This window comes from Calonectris borealis, chromosome 23, assembly GCF_964195595.1.
Source record: "Calonectris borealis chromosome 23, bCalBor7.hap1.2, whole genome shotgun sequence".
NCBI classification, from domain to species: Eukaryota; Metazoa; Chordata; class Aves; order Procellariiformes; family Procellariidae; genus Calonectris; species Calonectris borealis.
In genome coordinates, this window is record NC_134334.1 from 8,894,008 (window position 1) to 8,913,167 (window position 19,160).

Below are 19,160 nucleotides of genomic sequence, written 5' to 3' on the forward strand. Positions count from 1 at the left end.
GCTGGTGCTGTATTTTGAACTAAGTGTTGCACCCGAACAGTCTGATGAAAACAGACATTCAGAAGAGCAGACAGATCTATACAGCAAGAATGTAATATAAAAAACATCACTTACACAATGAGATCCCCAGTGAGTCTGACCAGGGAGAGAAGGGTGTGTTTTAGCGAAGCTGCGAGAGGTAGACTTTGGCTGCAGAGAGTACCGAGGTGGGCGGCCTGAACTGCACTGATGTAGCTTTCTGCGGGGATCGTGTCATTTGCAAAGGCATTGCGCTAAGGATTGAGATACACACGCACAAAAATCAGAACCGTTTATCTTTGCAGAAAGACAGGCTGCCTGCCATTCCCAGCAATTTATGGAGTTAAGATCAGACCAGATCAATCCACGAGGCTGGACTCACCCATGAGCCAATATTTGGAAACTCATTTGTATGAATGTTGTTCCATGATTCACATAAAGTCTGCACAGCTGATGGCAAGTTCTGCACAAGTGTTGGACCTGCAATTAATACAGAATCATAAGTCATTGAGTAATTTCATGGGTCCTACTGAAAACCAGAATCCTTCTACAATACTGTTTAAAACTAGATCATTTGATTAAGACACAGCTAGCTAAGCTGAGCTGTAATTCTACTGAGGGCTAGTTTCATGCTTTTCTACAAGTCAAAATTATCCCTAAAGTTTGCAAGAGCTTCCCAGTTTCTTTCACTTTATTAAAACAACAGGAAATATGGCAAAAATACTAATTTGCAGCCATCTTCAACACATCAACATTTCACAATTCCCCTTACTATCCCATGCCACCGGAGCACCAACATGGTTATAAAAGCATTTCAATAAGCCAGGTAAGCCCACAAGATAGTTACTCTTTCAGGATTTGCCCAACTTTTTCAGTTGTTAAGTTACTAAAAGGAAAAGTCTTCCCAGCCTGCTGCTGACAGGATAACGCACTCATTTGAACAAAGTGGTCGAGAACACATTAGCCAGCATACAGCTTTGAAATTGAACGTTGGCAGCGTTGTAGAAAGCTTCACCAACAGAGACAAGGAAATCTGAACTATCCAGTACCCTCACCTAGAGTATTAGACTTGCAACGGCTGGATCCAATGGCCAGGACAGCAGCATAACCTCGTAGCTTCTCTTCAGAGGGTTTGTTCTCAGTGGAGCCCTCTTCAGAGAGGCTCCGTAGCAAGTAAGATCTGCGTTCAGGATGGAAAGGATTTATTTCAGGAAACAGCTCTGCATTTCAGAACTAAGTGTGTCAATATAGTGACAGATAAGAAAGCAAACTCCGGAAGTTCTGCCCCATACTTTGTGTTATGCCACTAAGGGAGTTCTGGGCTTTTATCTCCTCTAAGCTACTTACCAGGAAAAGCACCCACTCAGAAGAAAAAGCTGATTTACTTTCACTTTCTTCTAGATAGGTTCTAATGAGAGTTTAGAAGACTTCAGACTCTTAATGTAAGAATTAAAGCCCCTCTCTTTCTTGATGGTCTGACAGTCTCAATATTATCTCAGTGAAACCACCTCAAGAAGCACTATCCTAGAGAGTGGTAAGAGGAAGTTTCATCTTTGGAGGAAAAGCTGGTTTTGCAAGCTTGCAAGAAAGTCTTGAAAGATCAGACAAGGAGGCTACTTAGAAACAACAACTTCACATACATGGCTTGAGAAGCTACTTTTTATTCTTCTTTTAAAACAATCGACACTCTAGAGGACATAAGTTGGAGTAATTATACTGGACTACAAAAAAAAAGCACCTACCTCTAAGAAAACAACAAACGAAATGCAAAGAAAGCCCTATGCACAGAAGGAAATTGTATTCCTACTAGCGACTCTAAGGACTGTACCTGGTAAACGTAGCGTAAGTGTCAATAAGCTGTAGCGTAGCAGGCAGGAGGTTCTTGGTTATCTCCGAAGACTTGTGTGGATCAGTTTCTGCAGCTAGCTTGGAAAAGTGCTCATCCAGAGAAACCTGAATCTTGGAAATTGCAGCATCAAGGGTGTAAATGGACTGTAAACTGGGAACTTCGTGCAGTTGGAGAATAGTTGTGCAATCAACACCGCAGAAAGAAGATATCTTAAAATACAAAGGGATGTAACAGTAAGTGCAAATCATTCCACAAAAAGAGAAGCTCCATATGCACAATTGCATTCACACCACCTTACCTGTCGAGCAAAGTATTCCTCTGCTATTTCCACATCGTACTTCACTGAGCTGCACTTGCTGGAGGCCAATTCAATGAGAGAAGCAGCATGATCAGCCTTCATGCCCTGCTTGGTAAGGTGATCCTACAGATGCCAAAAAAAGACCTGTCACGCTTTGAAAGTGCTCTATAATTAACCACTCTGCCAATTACCAGGCTAGAACACTTTAGAAAACACAGACACAAGTTCCCATTTCTCACCACCATGCCCACATAACAAATCCCACATGCAGTGGGGAAGAAGAAGCATGGAAGAACAAGAGACTGATATTCTTACTATCATCAACATCACAAAACACCCCTATAAAGATGAGGCTGTACCTTGATCCACGTGACATAAGATGCGATTCGCAGACGCGAAGACCAGCGCAATGTGTGTAAAATATCACATTCGCTCATCTCTGGTGTGTTCATAGCCAATTGATTCATGTAGTTTTTGGATGGAGGCAAAATCCCTAGTATCCGCCACAGTATCAAGAAGTAGTACTGAAGTGCACAGGCTTCCTAAACAGAAGTACAGTTGGACAAATTAATAAAGAAAGATTGCAGTTTCAATCATTACAGCTACCGAAATTATCTCATCAGACACTCCAGACTCCTGTAGAGGTGCCAAATCAGATGAACACATACTGGACTGAGTTTCCGTCATATTATACAGCAAAGAGGAGTGAGAAAAGAAAAAGGAAAGATTATACAAATTATATATGCTTCATCATATTGTAGCCAGATCTCCTGGAATTACCAAGCACATACAGCAAGTCTAAAACATGTTATGGATTAAAAACTCATATGAGATGTACCACCACCACAAACACTACCATTAGCTATGGGATTTTTAAGTTCCCCATTACTCCAACCACTGCCCAAAATACTTCAGTTAAAGACTCTGCTTGAAAATACTACGTTTGAAAACTTGTTATTCCTCAACACAGAAAACATGCTATACAGTCTTACCAGTGCAGTGACATTTTTGTTCTCTTTCCTCCTGAGTGTATCAAACTGTGACCCAGCTGCAAGTAAGGAAGTCAGGGCTGTGTAAAGCTCATCATACTTCATAGTCCTAGAGAAAAGAACCTCACAAACCTGCAAGAGATGACAAGTCAGGATCATTGCTTTGCAAATTGCACAGCTCTGCGTTTATATATAGCCTAGCTCTTCTCTTAAGTATTTAGAATACCCACAGACCAAAATTATGCAAAATAAAACTTCAGGAAGTTAGTTCCGTTGGGTTTTTCTCTCCCCAGTCGGGGTACCAATGAACTGATTATAAGGGAGCATGTATGAAGCAAGCAGATAACCTTGATGACAACAAATTTAGTGAGGAAACAAAACCCAGGAAGAACATGGAGCAAAATTATGAGAAAGCATCTCTAATGCCATGTGTCTTTGTCTCAGATGTTTCAGCAGCACTGAAAAATAAGCGTGGATATGATAGAGCGCTCTGTCATAGCATACGTATTTGAATCACAAGCATTATCACAAAACATCTTCATAGACTTTGCATACTGACTTCCCTGACACGCAATTAGGAGCAAAAAGGAATCCCTTTATTACCTTATCCAGCCACTATTCCTTTCTCCACTTAGTGAAAAATTTCTAGTCTCTCTGCTTCATCGAGTCTGTCTTTCTTGTGTATTTTCCCTGGCACTTGTCAAATCAATATGGCCCTCTGAAGGCTTACAAAAAGGTCTTTAAAACAGAAATCCCAATACCGTGCTATCTAAGCGGTTCAGATCATCTTCAGAAGCTTCTAGAGATAGGATGCAGTAGAACCTGGGCTGTGGAACTGCGTCTGGAACGTGAGGACAGAAAATAACATTCAAGTGACAGTTTTAATTAGGCAATATTGTGTTATCCTCTCTATTCCATCCCACAACCTTTCACATTTTAAGACTACTACCAGATTCTGCTAAGGTAGCTCCATGACACATTATATGTTCTAACCTATGGTATATACAGCAAAGGTTTTCCTACTCCTACAACCCTGGCACAATAAATACATACTTATTTTGAATTACTTGTAGCATACTCCTAGATGACAATAATTTTAATAAAACTTTTCTTGCATTATTACATGCATTTTTAGCTATTTTAACTATGCCCATTAAAAGTAGGAAAAGGTATCCACACCAGGGCACAGGAAGGGCTCTCATTTATTTGTAAAAGCAAACCTTGGAATAAAAAATTCTTTATGTTCTCTTTCTCACCCGATGAACAGTGTTTGGTCCAGTTTTCTTCCACTTCTTTAAACCCATGATAAAGTGGGACAGACGTTCGTCTGCTACTGTCCTGGGATCCACTCACCCAGCCAATGGGTGGAGTCAGCAAATTGTATTGCACCTAAGTTAACAAAAAACAAACAAAAACCCAGCCATGGCATCCTTGTCATTAAGGGGTAGGGGAGGAAAATACCACACTACTACCATCAACAAAAAAGACCCATAAAATATAAACAACCCTGCTGCTAAAACACAATTATTCCCAGCTTCTGAGGGAAGATCTGATGATTTTTATTCTGGAGTGGGCAGCTTAAATCAATGGTCAAGCTTCCAACAACTGAAAAAGCCACACACAAAACACTAGCATCCCATTAATGAGAACAGTGCCAAAAACCTCAACAGTGACAAGCTAAAGCAAGGACACGGCATACAAGGTATTTGTGAAATGGTGCCTAAATACCCAAATACTCAAGATTTTGAAAGATAAGGCAGGGCATTCATCCTGTCCTTAACAGGATTTATTAGGACAGTAGTTATGCAAGGAATTTACACTCAAACTGAACCTGCTGCTAGGAGTCAGCAACTGTAGTTAATCATGCATTATAACTCCAAAGGCTAGTAACAACATCAAAACCGATTTACTCGCAAAGGCCACAAAGAGACCAGAACACACCAAATGATTGCCTGTTACAGATTCCTGCTGAGTGACCAATTAAATATCCAGAACATGATCTTACCTGTTCGAAGAGGTACACGGGGGCCTTGGAATACTGATGGAGCAGGTAGTCAAACACCAACAGCAGACGTGCCACGGTAAGCGGCACAGAACATTGCTGGGTATCCATGTTCACTGTCAGCTCCACAATCGTCTGGATACAGAGCATCATGATAGACCTGCGGCCCCTCTCAGAGAAATTGTGAAAAATAAGCAGCAGCAGCTGGAGATGTTCAACATTCAGATCTTCTGTGTCACTGGGAAGAGTCCCCTGCAAGGCATTTTGCTTCAGTGTGCCCACAAACCTGACAATAAGAGAGGAAGTTTATAAAGTTTACTTTTCTCCTTGCTGAGATCCCTCTTTAAAATCTCTTTAACTAGAGGTTAGAGAAACATTTTCATAATTATATTTTTCTACTTATTCTTTTAATACCGACAATTTCACAAATTATTCACTACATTATGTATTGGAATGAGACTATGCAAACAGTAAAACCTACATAAATTCAATTAGCGGCAAATACATTTGATGGAAAATATAAACAATCATCCACAGGGAGAAAAAGAGATGCAAACGTGTTCATGCAGGGAAGGCTGTCCACTATAGCTTTAAGTCAGCTAAAAGAGACTTTCGCATTCAGGTAACGGCACAGAGAGGAAAAGTCTTGGCACCATCATAACAGAACCTACCAAAAATCTGCTGAAATATGACATTCATCTTCCCTTTTTAAAACCAGCACTGCTGTAAGTAATTCAGCCTCCACCCACTTAAGTCCTGATTCTACGTTCCATTTCCTATGCTCTAGGTGAAGGACTCCAGCAACACAGAAGACTGACCCTCTGCTCCTCCAAGCATCACATACCATCACCGCTTAGAGAACACACACACTTGTTACGCTGGTCCCAGAGAATTTTCACTTGATAGAACATCAGAGAGGTAAGAGTTGACTGACTTTCAGCTCAACATAAACTTATCTCACCTTTCCCACACTTTAAGGCATTCTGGAACATCAGGATCTCCCTGGGCAGTGGCTTTATGCTGCCAAATCAGGAGAAGTCGCGACAGCACCGACAAACTTTGAGGATGGATGTAGAGAGGCCATGGACCTTCAGAAAAAGGGGCAACTCCCAGTTGCTGAAGAAGCGTGTTCTGGAACAAAACAGAGACTTGTTGAAAAGAGGCTAGTCCTGTCTGATTCTTTAATTAAAAGCACGATCTGAACATATAGATGACTAAACATTAGGGCTCTCAAAGCTTGTAAGGGTTCACACAGCAATCCCTCTCTTATCTCAAATATATGGCATAGCTACTGAGGGACACTGACACTGTCACTTTGCCACCTAAAACACAACAAACTTTCAACTTCAACACCAATGCAGAAAAAATGGCGTTAATGAGCTCTACTCATTCACTGCGATATCACAGCAGGAGAGATTATGCTACTACGTTCAGTATCTAAGAATTTGGAAGAAGAACCCTTTGACTGATCACAGTAATGCTTGCTTCTTTTCAAATATAGCAAAAAGGCGGATTTCTGAAAAGTCCAACTGCTTTAAAAAAAAAAAAAAAACCCAGAGTACTTTAAATACAGTGGAAAACAGTCAATGAAAAGTATAGGCATTGAATTCACTGATTGGTAAGCAGATTTATAACCTCTACTTATAGTGTTAAGATGGGTCAGCCCATGACCTAGCAAAGAAACCTAGAGGCTACAAAGTCAGCACATGAAAGCAAAAGGATTATTGATTCTCTCCCAAGAGAATTCCAAGGCCTTTTGGCATCAGCCCTCCTAGCAAAGCAAATTTGCAGGAATGCCTCTTGATAAACGCATGGATAGAGGCAACTCTCCAAAACAAAATATACAAATGCATTTCCTTTCCAGCTTTCATCACCTTCAAAGTTCAGTGGATTACTTTGAACTCTGGATCTTAAGTTTACACTCTGCAGGGTGTTTTGTACTGGATGACTGCAAAGGTCATCCAACTCATTGAATCCAAAATGTCCCAACCTCTGTTTGCAAAAGAATGTACGGAATCATCAACACACTACTCTAGGTGTGGAGAGTCCGTGTAGAGACATTAACAGACACCAACACTTCTTCATTTTATTTACACATTCAATCACAGACTTACCTGCAAGGCAGGGGACTGAAGATCGGAGGTCACCAAGGAATGGTTGAAGTGATACAGCGCAGCAGCAAACTCCTCATCTGACGTGCCTGTAAGACAGGGATCAAGCCATTTACTACTGTTGCTCTCCTACATTTAAAATTTCCACATGAAACTAAGAAAACATACACCTATAAATCCTACAGTCTGTGTTCTCTAACAGAGAAGTTCTGCTCACTCACCCTTAAGCCCATCCTTATCCACTTCTTTGATGATGCTAGCCAGTGTAGCCATGTGCTGCTCCGACAGAGAGACACTCAGGTAGTTGCGAATGAAGTTATTCCTGGAGTTCAGCATAGAAGAAGTGATAAAGTTCAAAATGTTTGAAGCTAGGCTCAAAAACTGAAAAGAAAAGAGAAACACACTATAGAAGCAACAAAAGCAGAGGGAGTATAAGACAATGTTAAACAAAAACTAAACCACCAGCAAAATAAGTCCAGTCCCCTAACTCCACCCCTGGCAGTGGAGTACAGGTTTATTCGTTGCAATCCAGCTCACTGCACTCTGTGTTCTGTGTCAGGACCAATTTTACAATTCTCTGAAAAGGCTGCACATCTCTAACTTCTCGACTGCAGCATTTATTTTTGTCTTTACCCAACAGAGTTGGAGCTAAAAGCATTCTATCAGCAAGACATTTCGCTTATAGTTCTGCCCTCATTTCCCCTCTGCCTCTGTAACCCAAAGAGATATTAGCTTCAGTCTTTGCTTCCCTGGCAGTAACAAATACGGTGATATTCCACCTGAGGGAAGAGTAGAGAAAACTTCTTTATTCAAAGCCAGGACAGTCACTGATTCTCCATCAGCACTGTACTTAAAATACCTGACATTTATCATGTTGCCTGTCAATATAGCTAGCCACTGGCAAGTAAACAATGCTACAGCACATCAGCTATTTCATTAAGCCTGAAGACCTTCCCATACCAATTCTGGATCTTTGCGGCTGGCCAGGATGTTCCCATTCTCTCCAGCAGTCTGTTTGTTAGGGCTTTTCACTCTAGGCGAGCTCTCCAGAGGTGGTGGTGGAGGGGGTGGCGGTGGGGCCACTTTCTCTTTGCTTGGAGAGATTGTCTCTTCAAACCATTGCCCAAGGATTGGTTCACTGTCGTCATCTAACACAGGAGGCAGGAAAAACAAAAGCATAATATTATGCAAACTACTCAGCTTAGAAAAGGCCTGAGAAAGAGTTTCAGTGGGCACATTAAGGCTCCTGCTGTCTTCATTCTTCCTTTCCAAAGCACTTTTACAGCACTCCAGCAGGAATTCACAAGAAGAAATTATTTCCACTCTCCTCTTAAGCAAATACTGCCAAATCGCAGCCACTCTGGCTTTAGTTTACGTAAAAAGAGTACAGTCAGCATTAGTTCTGCCAAACAGATCTTACAAACTGTTTCATATTTTTAGCATTACATGTCATTCCAGTTCAAGAAGGCAAAAGACCAGTAGCCAGGTTTCCACTAAATCTGAAAGACAGCGTAAAATCCTGACTTAAGTTGCTTGCTGCAAACTCTATTACCTTGGCTGCTGTCCTCCTCAGTGCTGCTAAAATCATCCTCATAGTAAGTATTAGAATCAGTGGAGGCACTTGCGTCACTGCTCATGGAGCCCTTCCTCTGACGCTGCAAGACACAAGCCTTAGAAGAATAGCAGAACAAGTTAAATTTTAGGATTAAGAAAGGTAAGAATTTGAAAACAAGAGTAACTTCCTAATGCATTTTAGTTTTCTTCTAGAAAATTTGTCTCCACTAATTTACTAACAGTTTTTCAAGGCTTCTCCCCCTTAAGTTGTATTAAAAATTACACAGGATGGTTGAAAACAAATAATCTATGCCAAGCTTGTAAGCAACACTTCAAGTAACAGCTCTAACATAAAAGCATCCGTTTTGAATACAGCCTTTTCATCTTCTCACTGAAGTCACAAATACCACTGAGTTTACAGAAAAATTTTATTAGAACAAGTCTGTCGAATTAACAGTCTCTGAAAAGAGGAAAGAGAGAAGCCCCAGCTGGCAGCTTCTGAAAGAAGAATTCTAAATTCTTCTTAGCATAGTCAGTTTGTAAAGTGAGAATTTTCCATGCAGATGACACTTAGTAGGAGTGGTTCAGCTACAGAAGTTCTCTAGCTGTATGCCAGTTCCTACCTTTCTGTAGGATGTAGATAGCAAAGTCAGCAGCAAATTAGTGAGCGGTACAGAATCTATCAGCCGCTGAATTCTCTGGATGGATGTGCTTTGAGCCATGATATCCAGCACTGCTGGAGGACCATCGCTCTCCCAGCCCTGGAGGACGGCATTGAAAAGAGAATTTAAAGTGTATTTCAGTGGAGAAGGCAAAATGTTTCACAAGAACGTACATGCTACCTACATACCTTGTGCAATGCCTCTACTTGCAGATCTTGAAAGAGCGATGACAGCAATTTGATAGCATGATTTGCTAGCACCACTGACAGAACACCAAACCCTTGATGCCTACAGAAACATAAAGATACAATGTAATTTCAGGAGGGGGGAAAAAAAAAGTTAATTTGAGTGAAGTGACTGCTTTGCTAAACTGAAGAAGATGACCTCTTTTCAAGAATCAAGACTTGAATTACAAATGCGGATAAAATTTCAAGAGACCAACAAGAGTCCATAGTAGTTCCTTGCTGGGCATGGTTAGATACATGGACAATGATTACTTCAGCGGGGTATCTACATACCCTTTCCCAGGTCCTAGTTTGGGAGACCCAACGCCCTCCTTAGTACGAGCAATAATGTCTCTGACGCGAAGAGCAGCCAACGGATCTTTCTCCTTTCCCTTATCAGCCAAGGCCGTGGGGCTGAGGTTCAAGATGAGGAAGAGGCTGTTTAGCAAACACCAAGCCCCGAGCAGCTGGAAGTTCTGATAATGCTATCATTCCAAAAGTGAAGAGGGGAAAAAAAAGAAAAACCACCAAAAAGACAAAATAGTGTCAATCCAAATGCCAAAATATACCAGCACAAAAACAGTGAAAAAAACTCCCCGAGATGCAAATCTTACCTCACCCCCTGCACGGCGTGAATTGCTGATGGCTTGTCCAATCATTTCATAGATTTCAAGCTGCAAATAAATCCAAATCCATGGTAATGTTTAAGCGCTCCACTGGGCAATAACAAAAATAAAAACTCCAAATACCATTGCATTTTGCCCTCTACAGTTAGCTACCTCATTACTTCCTTTATCAGCAAGCCTAATGCCTAGAAATAATAGATATGTATTGCAATCCAAATAAATACAAATTCTACGCACTTCACTTGCCGAGAATGGAAACCATCTACTTACACATTTCTGTACAATAGTAGCAGCATCATTTTCATAATCTTCTTCTTTGGAACTTGTTGACCCAGTTCGTACCTGTTGAGTGCTACCCACGTGCAGGATGGCCATGCAAGTTGCCACACTCACACCTGATTGAAAACAAGCGGAGGTAACATTCTTACTAAGAGCCAGTCTCGGGACTCAGTGTTCCTACTTAGTACGTTAAAACAACCAGTATCAAACAAGCCCATAAAACTTGACGGAGCTGGGAATACTGAGTATTACAGCTGACAGATTAAAAAAATCTTTCTGAAGTACCCCCAAAAGAGTGAAGCTTTGTCCTACAGAAATGTGTGAGAACAATTAAATGAGGAAATGTTTGACCATGTAATTCAATACCATTTTTAAGGCAATCTTCATACTCAAAGCTATAAGCATTGCAAAAATATATTATGCTCTGAACATAAAAAAAAAAAGAGCAGAAATCACAGGCTATTAAGAAGATGTTGAGTCACTCAGTCTTTCTCTCAGATACTGACGAGAACATTCGCAGAATTTCAGCGTCACAATTTTCCTATTAACCCAGTCACCAGACTATGCAGTGTGCTGCATAGCTTTCAAATTCATGAGAAATAAAGGCTACTTGTGGACTGAGCCTCAAACGTGCAGGTAACAAAGCAGAGCAAAAGCGAGAGTGACTTAAAGCTCCAAAGAAAATATAGGAAATCCATTTACCTGCATAGAGACAGCTGAGAGCAAGAACAGTCACATCTTGGAGACGCGTGGGTGTCAGGGGCTCCAATACGGGCAAAGACAGAGTATCCAGTGCCATGGTCACATCTATTACCAGCGAATGAAATCTATAGTAACGACACATGTCAAGGTTCAGCGATGCAACGTACACATCAGGCAGCTCACAGGAGCAGCACAATCACTGATACTGCATAGCTAGCACAGTTATTTTCTCTCATACAGTGTACCCAGCATCTACCAAAGAAGAGTGACGACAGACTCTTACCCATTGCGAACAGCAGTGGCATCTGCCACTGTGGCTGGCATAATAAAAAATGAGTTGGCTGACACTGCATCCTGAAATCGATTTATGTATCGCAAAAAGTATGGGAGATTCAAGCACACTCTCAGCAGTTTTTCAGAGCCACCTACCAAACAAAAATAGCAGTGTTATTTTTACTGTTCCATGGAAGGGCTTCTAAGCAGAACAGATTTAACGGTCATCACTAATTGACTTAATTATTCTTTGTGATGAGAAAATATCATCATAGATGAGGCAATAGGATAAAGACTAGTTTACAACACACAAAGCAGATGGTGAAGTTTTCAGCCACTACTTGTAACGGGTGTCACAAAGCTCTGTGTGCATGTTACGTGGCACACCAGGTCTAATTCACACCTGCTCAGTAATCCATCCCATAGGCTATTTTATACCATTCACCTTTTTTTCCCCAAAAAACAAAGCTACTACATACAAATATAATGAGTTCATCGCCTCTGCAATGAAGAAAAATACATTACAGCCACAACCTCCCTTGGCAACATCAGCACGCAGCCGAGTGAGTCCTAAAGAACAAACGCTTTAGGTCAGGAAGCTTCTTCCCATTCAGAGCTCTAAGGTGTAACACTGGAGAGTCATTTGCTCTAGCATTTTTTTCCCCGATGCTAAAAAGCTGATTCTCACCAAGTTCTTGCAGGCTGGCTACATTCTGAGCGATGAATATACTTTTTGTCTTTGCCGCAGAGGTTTGATCTGTGGAAGCTTGATCCTCGCTCTCTCCTTCCACCTAAAAGCAAGCACATACTAAATATATCATGGAAGCATTAAAAATATACGGTATTGCAGTAAGCCTCTATACAGCAGCAAGGCGCATCAGCAGCAGAATTCAGAAGAGCTATGAATATCACTGAACATTAGCTTCCAAAACTACTATTGCCAATACAATGCAAACAGTATTTTCTCATTTGCCATTCATCAACATGCAAGCAGGATTTAAGTATTTAAGAAAGGTTTTCTTTACACATGTGTATTAAAAACTACCACTTACTGCCCTCTGTCCTTGCCTGCACCAATGTTATTAATGCTAAAATTCATACTGCTTCTGTTTTAGGGCTGCTTGTTTACCTGTGTCTCTGGCACGATAGATGGTGAAGATGAGACTCTAGGGTTAAAGACTGATGTCAACTGATTGAGGAAGTTCATCTGCACTTCTTTCTGTCTTAGTTCTGGACTCACCGGGGAGGCCAGTTCCTTCTGGTCCTCCACTGCAGGGGAAACAGCAAAACATCATTTCATACACCAAAAAGATAGTATTTTCAATGCCTAACTCAAGTGCCACAGTGATATAACCATAAATTAAAACACTTACCATCAGAGAGGGTTTTGACAGTCTGAGGCAGCTTGGCCGATTTCATCATTGCTGTGAAGGTAATAATTTCAGTTCGATCTAGGCGGCTGCAGCCCGTGCATAGCCCCTTTATCAGTAGAATGAGGTGTTTCTATAAAGAAAAAGACATCAAGTACAATTTAAACTCGCTTGATTCCAATTATTCCTCAATATTGTTTATTCTAAGCAGCTGCATTAAGAGTACTGCAACTTCAGCTAGTAAGGCTACTGCAACATCTAGAATCCACTCTGATCTCATACCAAAGATCGTGATGGTAATTTGCAGGTAATTCAGGTCGCTAACGTTGTCCCATGTGCTTGTTATAGAAAAACATCTGGAAAAGCTCTCTCTCCTATGACACACGAAGGCTTAAAGCCAGCCCTATCAGAAGCTACATTATGTGAACACTTCTCACGTGTCTTTCCTCTTTGAAATAGATTTAAGCTTTCCCAGAAGACTAAAATACAACTGGGGAAGAATCCATCTTTAAAAACTCAATGAACAGTTTTGAGCAGCTTGCTCACAAGCTGAAATTCTGAGTAAAGAATGCAGAGGAAAGATTCAGCAGGTATAAGTCTCTACTGAAGCAGTACCCCTTAATTTTGCTTTATGCAACATTAGAGCAAATATTTCAGAATTAGAGGCCGAAGTCCATTTTTGTACACAGGCTTGCCCACACGGTCAACATCTGTGCTCACCTGTGAAACAGCACATGCTTCATCTGGGTTCTCAAGACGCAGCAGTGAGAATTCAATCAGGACTTTACATGCAGCTGCCACTGATTGCAATTGGTTTCTGGGTACTGAAAAAAGCAGATGCTTACATCACTCAGTACAATTTTTTAAATAATTCATTGTAAGATGTTCTTAATGCTTTCAATAAAACAGAATGATATGCAACCCGCACACATACACAATCTATCATGCTTAACACACAGATGCAATATAAATTCAGTCTCATTAAAATGTAACACAAGAAATGTCAGTAAAGCAAGAATAATACCTTCTACCCAGACAAGGTAATTAATGTTTTGATCATTAATTCCAACATAGTAACATAACTGCTAAAGAATAATCTAAAAATCCTGAAAATGGATTTAACACTTCATTTGACCAAAAATTATTTTCCTTAAATGAAATCAGGCCATGAATAATCAAAAAGTCAACGCTGTCCAGTACTTGGTGGCCAAATACTCCTATCGACAAGTTTCCCTTTCCATCTGAATCGACATTTTGCCAGTATAAAAGCTAGCAACGCTGGCCGCGCGTGCTCTGTCTTAAAGTCTGATTCAGAAAGAGGGCTCGAGACAAATACCAAAAGGACAACAGTTCTAGTTTGCTTTACTATATCCTAGTCATAACACAAGAGCAAGAGAAGCAAAGGACGGGGAACACTTACTTAGACCACACACAGTAGTGATGTAATGCGTAGAAAGTGCAACGAAGGAAGAGTAAAAAGGCTCATATTGTTTGTCATGGTGCAGGATTTCAGATTCACTGCAACAGGAGAATAAGAGATATGTCAATTGCATACAGCACAATAGCGGCACCACACAACACTCAGAATATGTTATTTCTATTAACAGATGTAAGACAAGATCATTAAAATCACACGCTCTTTCCAAATCAAAGTTTTGGGAACAGAATCCTCTCCCTTGTGTCCCATTTCCCATGTCCTCAGGACTGAGTCCTCCAGCAGCAGACAGGTCACAGCATCAGCATTGCTATCCACACAGGAAATTTAAGGAAATAATTCCAATACTGCAGATGTTTCATCAACAAGTCAGCCCCTTTAACAATCGCTCTCCCAGTCGGAGGTTCATTAATCTTTAAGTTATTCTAAACTCTGCTGCCCATAAAGTTTGGACTGTTTGTTCTGCTAACGCTAGGCAGGATTTGCCAGGACTGGAGCACAGACATTCCCTTTCTGTCAAGGCACGGAGTCAACTGGAATATATGCAATTCTGCAAAACAGAAGGATCAAAACAGGCAATTGCATAATAACAACAAATACACAACAGCAGCATCTGCAACAAGCTGGGGAGTAAAGACTTTTGGCAGGTAACACACAGCAGAGAAAAACTGAGGTAATCAGCCTCATGGGTAGAGACTTGCCACCTCAGAGATCTGCATCATTTTGCCCCACACAGAAATCAACACAAAGCTCAGAGCCAGTGAAAATGCAATGTCAACTCAAACCAAAAGTAAAAATTGTAAAGCAAAGTACGCATCAACACACTAAAAGTCAAGTCTCTGAGGTTTCTCAGTGAGGCTCGCTGGCCACGGAAAACATCTATTTATGCACAGAAATGACATGTTAAAGGCTGCTGCAGTAAAGTATCACACCACATCCCATTTGCACAGAAACCTGAAGACAACCACCTTGAGAACAGAAACACAGCTCTGCCTCTATAGCTAGTCCTGCCCTTGATTCTTCCTGCGACAAAACTAAGAGATGCGGACATATGTCTACTAAATGCTTAAATTAATTTCTTTCACATTTTCAGATGATGAAAACTTTCATTCAATGATGTGAATGAGCAGGTTGGAAGAACAGATTATACGGCTGAACTTCACTAGCCACTTTATCTCTCAAAACACAGCCTTCTCCACCTCTGGCAACAGAGTTTATTTCTGGAGGGGCGGTGGGGAGCAGGGGGCACCAGGCTATCACGGCACACTATACCCAACTAAAACGATGATTTCTCAAGTTTGGCAATGACTAGCGCTGCTGCCGAGCATGGCAAAATGAACCCAGGTATCCCCTTCACCCACCCGCACACAACGATGCCAGCTTTGGCAGGGTGGGAGGAGGAAGAGGACACACCATTCCCTGCTGACCTGAACAGCGCCCAATTTATGCCCAGTCACCTTCCCTTTTTCTATCCTAAGTCACCATTTCCAGTCATAACGGGAGATGTGGCTGAAACAGAAGAAACTGTAGAATATATCATTTCTTCTGGAAAAATGAACAGCAAGAAATACTCAACAGCTTTGCAGCTTTGATTTCCTAGTTCTGAGATTTTTTTTTTTTATTTAGTCTACCCGAAAAGCTGAAATAGCAAAGTAGCTGTTATGAAGCAAGAGGCTTTACTTGAAGATATTCAGCAGCGTAACACGACTGAGTTTTAACGTCTCACTCACCAGGCTTCACCTCGCCATCTCCTGCCAGAAGTGCACTGACGGGTAATGAGCCAGAGACTGAACGTGCAAAAAAGTTCATACTCTCTTATGTTTCAGACACTAATTTTGCTCACCTGCCTCTTTATGCCCAACTATAAATCAGCAGCAGTAGGTGTAAGCAATGTATTTTTAGAGAACAATTTGGGAATAATAGAGTACAGGAGAAATTGGCGGCTCCTCAATTACTGTTCTGCTGTATAGGTCACGCTGTGCAAGACACAATACCCACGAGCTATAAGAACACCAAGGTGCAGAAACCAGAACAAGATAGGGATTTTCATCTGGATTGGGCAAGAAGAGGCTTGAGTTCTATTAAAATAAGTTGTTATGGTAGTGAAAAGTGGAAAGCATCTGTCAACAAATCATCAAGTCCTTGCAAATAAACATGAATAGAAGATAACAGCTTGATCTGTGATGTGCTAGAGTGTTACTCTACATATATGGTGACGTTTAATAATAACTTTTGCCTATTGTATTTTGATTTATTGCTTAAATAACATTTGCTTCCCAGGGAAAACCATTACTCACGCTAAGCGAGAAGCCTCTGTGTCAATATCAAATATAACATGTTGGCAATAAATACCACCTCCTTTCTCAGTTCTGCTTCCAAATCTGGCCCGAAATAGAGCCTTTATGTAAGGCAGCGGGCACAAAAGCAGCCTCTTCCTTGAAAAGGCACAGCAGCAGGTGCAGGAGTTCTCCCCTAGTGAAAACCCCTCCCTGAAAACCAGCCTCATCTGACGGTCACAGAGTTTGTAAATCGTGTTCCACTTCCGTTGCATCTTTCCAAGTCAGCATTGCAGTAATTTATGTAAAATTAGAGGCCAAAGCCTATCAGTTCTTGAATATACCTGCTAACAGCAGAATTCCAGTAGCTTGATAATGCTAAAAATGAAATATAAGAGTTGTCAAGAAAAGGAGTTTATTAATTTATTTTGAAAAGAAAAATGTTAGCGATTTCGCTGCCATTGCACCACATTTATTTAACGGGAAATCCAGCCACTTTGCGGATGGTGTCAACCAACAGTAGCACTACAAGAGCTAACAATCATCTTCTAAAAATAAGTTGAACAGATAAAATATTTTAGATTAGAAATCTAAAGATAGATTATTTGTTCAGAACGGAGCAGCATGGCTCCAAACATGAACAAGCTGGTTTTCCTCCGTGATTTGCCACACGTTATATCAAGGCATGAAAGAAAAAATACCATCCTGCAAGACTCCACAGGCCTTGCGCTCGCATTAAATCCTGCTGGGTCTGAAACGCAGTCAGCATCAGGCACACAACTCAAACCTCAGGGCAGCGCTAAAGGCAACAAACTGCTGTCTCAAGTGGAAAACGGAACCATCGTTCCCACTAATGGAGGAAACAGACCTCTCCCAAAAGTCAAGTGCATCCACTTAAGCGTTTCTGTGATACTTCTGCTGAAACACTCCGATAACAAACTTTAGGCACAGTGACAGCGGAGCGCCACAAGGAAAAGCAAAGCTGAAGCGGTCCCTAAAAGAAAGATTAGCCTAAGAACTGCCCAAATCACATAAATATTGAGTATATGCAGGTTTCTAGGTGAACCACTACTATATGTATACAGGCATAGAATGTTAATCTGAAGCATCCGTTGTTTGTATGCTCAGCCATTCTATATTAAGCAAAACACCACAAGGCTTTACTTTATTATCTTCCTTAGCACAGTGTTTATTTTTTGTTTCCTAACAACTTATTGTGGTCAGGGTTTTATCTTTGTAACTGAGCATAATGTAGCATTCATACCTAGTGTTTTAGATCATAAAATAAGCTATAAGCTAAATTAAATAGCTCCAATGAGTGCTCTCATGCACCGAGTCTAACCTTTCTGGTTAAGAAAAGGCAGACTTGATCTGCTTTAGCTTCACTTCTCCTTAAAACACTTAAAGCAGTATTTCAGTGGTAGAAACCTAAAAGGAAGTCAGTGCCATACAACGGCCCCCCACGAGCCTGTCACCAGAGGAGAGGCCAGGTGAGAGAACGATTTTCACCGCACAGCCTGCAAAAGCGTAACACGCTTGAACAACAGCAAAAATGCAAGAACAGTCCCGAAGCCTCTCCGCGGGGTAACTGTCAAAGGTGCTTTTGCCGTGGCCGAGCAGCAGCCAACGCGAACAGCCGGGCGTGCATCCTCATCCCCGCTTATTAGGTCCCAAGGGCACCACCTCGAGAGCCTCCCAGTCCCCAGGAAACCGGGAGGAGGCTGGGCGTGAGTAACTCCCAGGACGCTGCTCGGGGCTCCCTTTTTCCCCAGCAGCCCCTGGCCACCGGCCCGGCCCCGCCGCTGTCCCCTCTGCCCAGCACCTTGCAGGGACGCTCCTCAGCCGCTCCCCGCAGCCCCCCACCGGCTACCGCCAGCGGTACCTCCCCGGCGCTCGCTCCGAGGGGCTCCCCGCCGCCGGGCACCCGCCCTGAGGGAACGGCGCTGAGGGGAGGCAGGGCCCGGGCCGCCCCCCCCGGACCCCGGCGCGGGCAGGTGAGCCCTCACCTCTCGATAACCGAGGCGAGCAGCTGCGGGAGCTCCTTCATCTCGAAGGCCGAGTAGGAGGCGGAGAGCAACGGTCGCACGGCCACCTCCCAGCCCGGCTCCGCCGCGGCCCCCGCGCCGCCGCCCGCCGCCATCTTGCCGCTCCGCTGGGCGAGGGGGGGCCGCGGCGGCGGAGGGGGACGGCGGGCCGGAAGTGCCTCCCCCCCCCACGCGCCGCGAGACAGGAAGTGACCCACAGCCCACGCGCGCGCCGCGCCTCCCGATTGGAAGAGGAGGGCCCGGCCCGAGCGCCTGCGCAGTACATGAGTCAGCAACTTTGCTGGCGGCGCATGCGCTGTGAGCGTGCCTGACGGGCGGGGGAGCGCGCATGCGCGGTGGCGCATCCGCGGGGCCAGGCGCGGAGCGGGCCGAGGCACCGGCGGTCGTGGAGGCGATCGGCACGCGGGGCGGCGGCTGACGGGACACGGCCCCTCACCGGGGCACAGC

At 42.7% G+C, this 19,160-nt stretch overlaps 1 protein-coding gene across 7 annotated transcripts in view; it reads right to left on the bottom strand.

The window, feature by feature from the left end:
• Positions 1-19,072, bottom strand: part of UBR4 (ubiquitin protein ligase E3 component n-recognin 4) — an 89,185-nt gene extending 70,113 nt beyond the window's left edge. For 5 of the 7 annotated variants that reach the window (XM_075172585.1, XM_075172584.1, XM_075172583.1 and 2 more), the window contains exons 1-28: positions 18,675-18,846; positions 14,378-14,475; positions 13,678-13,781; positions 12,961-13,090; positions 12,717-12,856; positions 12,276-12,378; positions 11,598-11,739; positions 11,315-11,439; positions 10,604-10,728; positions 10,322-10,381; positions 10,002-10,192; positions 9,672-9,771; positions 9,445-9,582; positions 8,820-8,937; positions 8,228-8,415; positions 7,489-7,648; positions 7,271-7,356; positions 6,118-6,287; positions 5,160-5,442; positions 4,411-4,543; positions 3,916-3,995; positions 3,158-3,286; positions 2,525-2,707; positions 2,166-2,288; positions 1,847-2,076; positions 1,074-1,198; positions 401-498; positions 115-272 (exon numbers count right to left, since the gene is read on the bottom strand). In XM_075172585.1, coding sequence (XP_075028686.1) covers positions 115-272; positions 401-498; positions 1,074-1,198; positions 1,847-2,076; positions 2,166-2,288; positions 2,525-2,707; positions 3,158-3,286; positions 3,916-3,995; positions 4,411-4,543; positions 5,160-5,442; positions 6,118-6,287; positions 7,271-7,356; positions 7,489-7,648; positions 8,228-8,415; positions 8,820-8,937; positions 9,445-9,582; positions 9,672-9,771; positions 10,002-10,192; positions 10,322-10,381; positions 10,604-10,728; positions 11,315-11,439; positions 11,598-11,739; positions 12,276-12,378; positions 12,717-12,856; positions 12,961-13,090; positions 13,678-13,781; positions 14,378-14,475; positions 18,675-18,808 — 3,854 coding nt within the window. In that variant the 5' untranslated portion in view covers positions 18,809-18,846. Of the gene's footprint in view, positions 1-114; positions 273-400; positions 499-1,073; positions 1,199-1,846; positions 2,077-2,165; positions 2,289-2,524; positions 2,708-3,157; positions 3,287-3,915; positions 3,996-4,410; positions 4,544-5,159; positions 5,443-6,117; positions 6,288-7,270; positions 7,357-7,488; positions 7,649-8,227; positions 8,416-8,819; positions 8,938-9,444; positions 9,583-9,671; positions 9,772-10,001; positions 10,193-10,321; positions 10,382-10,603; positions 10,729-11,314; positions 11,440-11,597; positions 11,740-12,275; positions 12,379-12,716; positions 12,857-12,960; positions 13,091-13,677; positions 13,782-14,377; positions 14,476-18,674 lie in introns of all 7 variants that reach the window. The other 2 variants (XM_075172586.1, XM_075172587.1) reach the window with 1 other exon arrangement.
• Between the last annotated feature and the right edge of the window lie 88 nt (positions 19,073-19,160).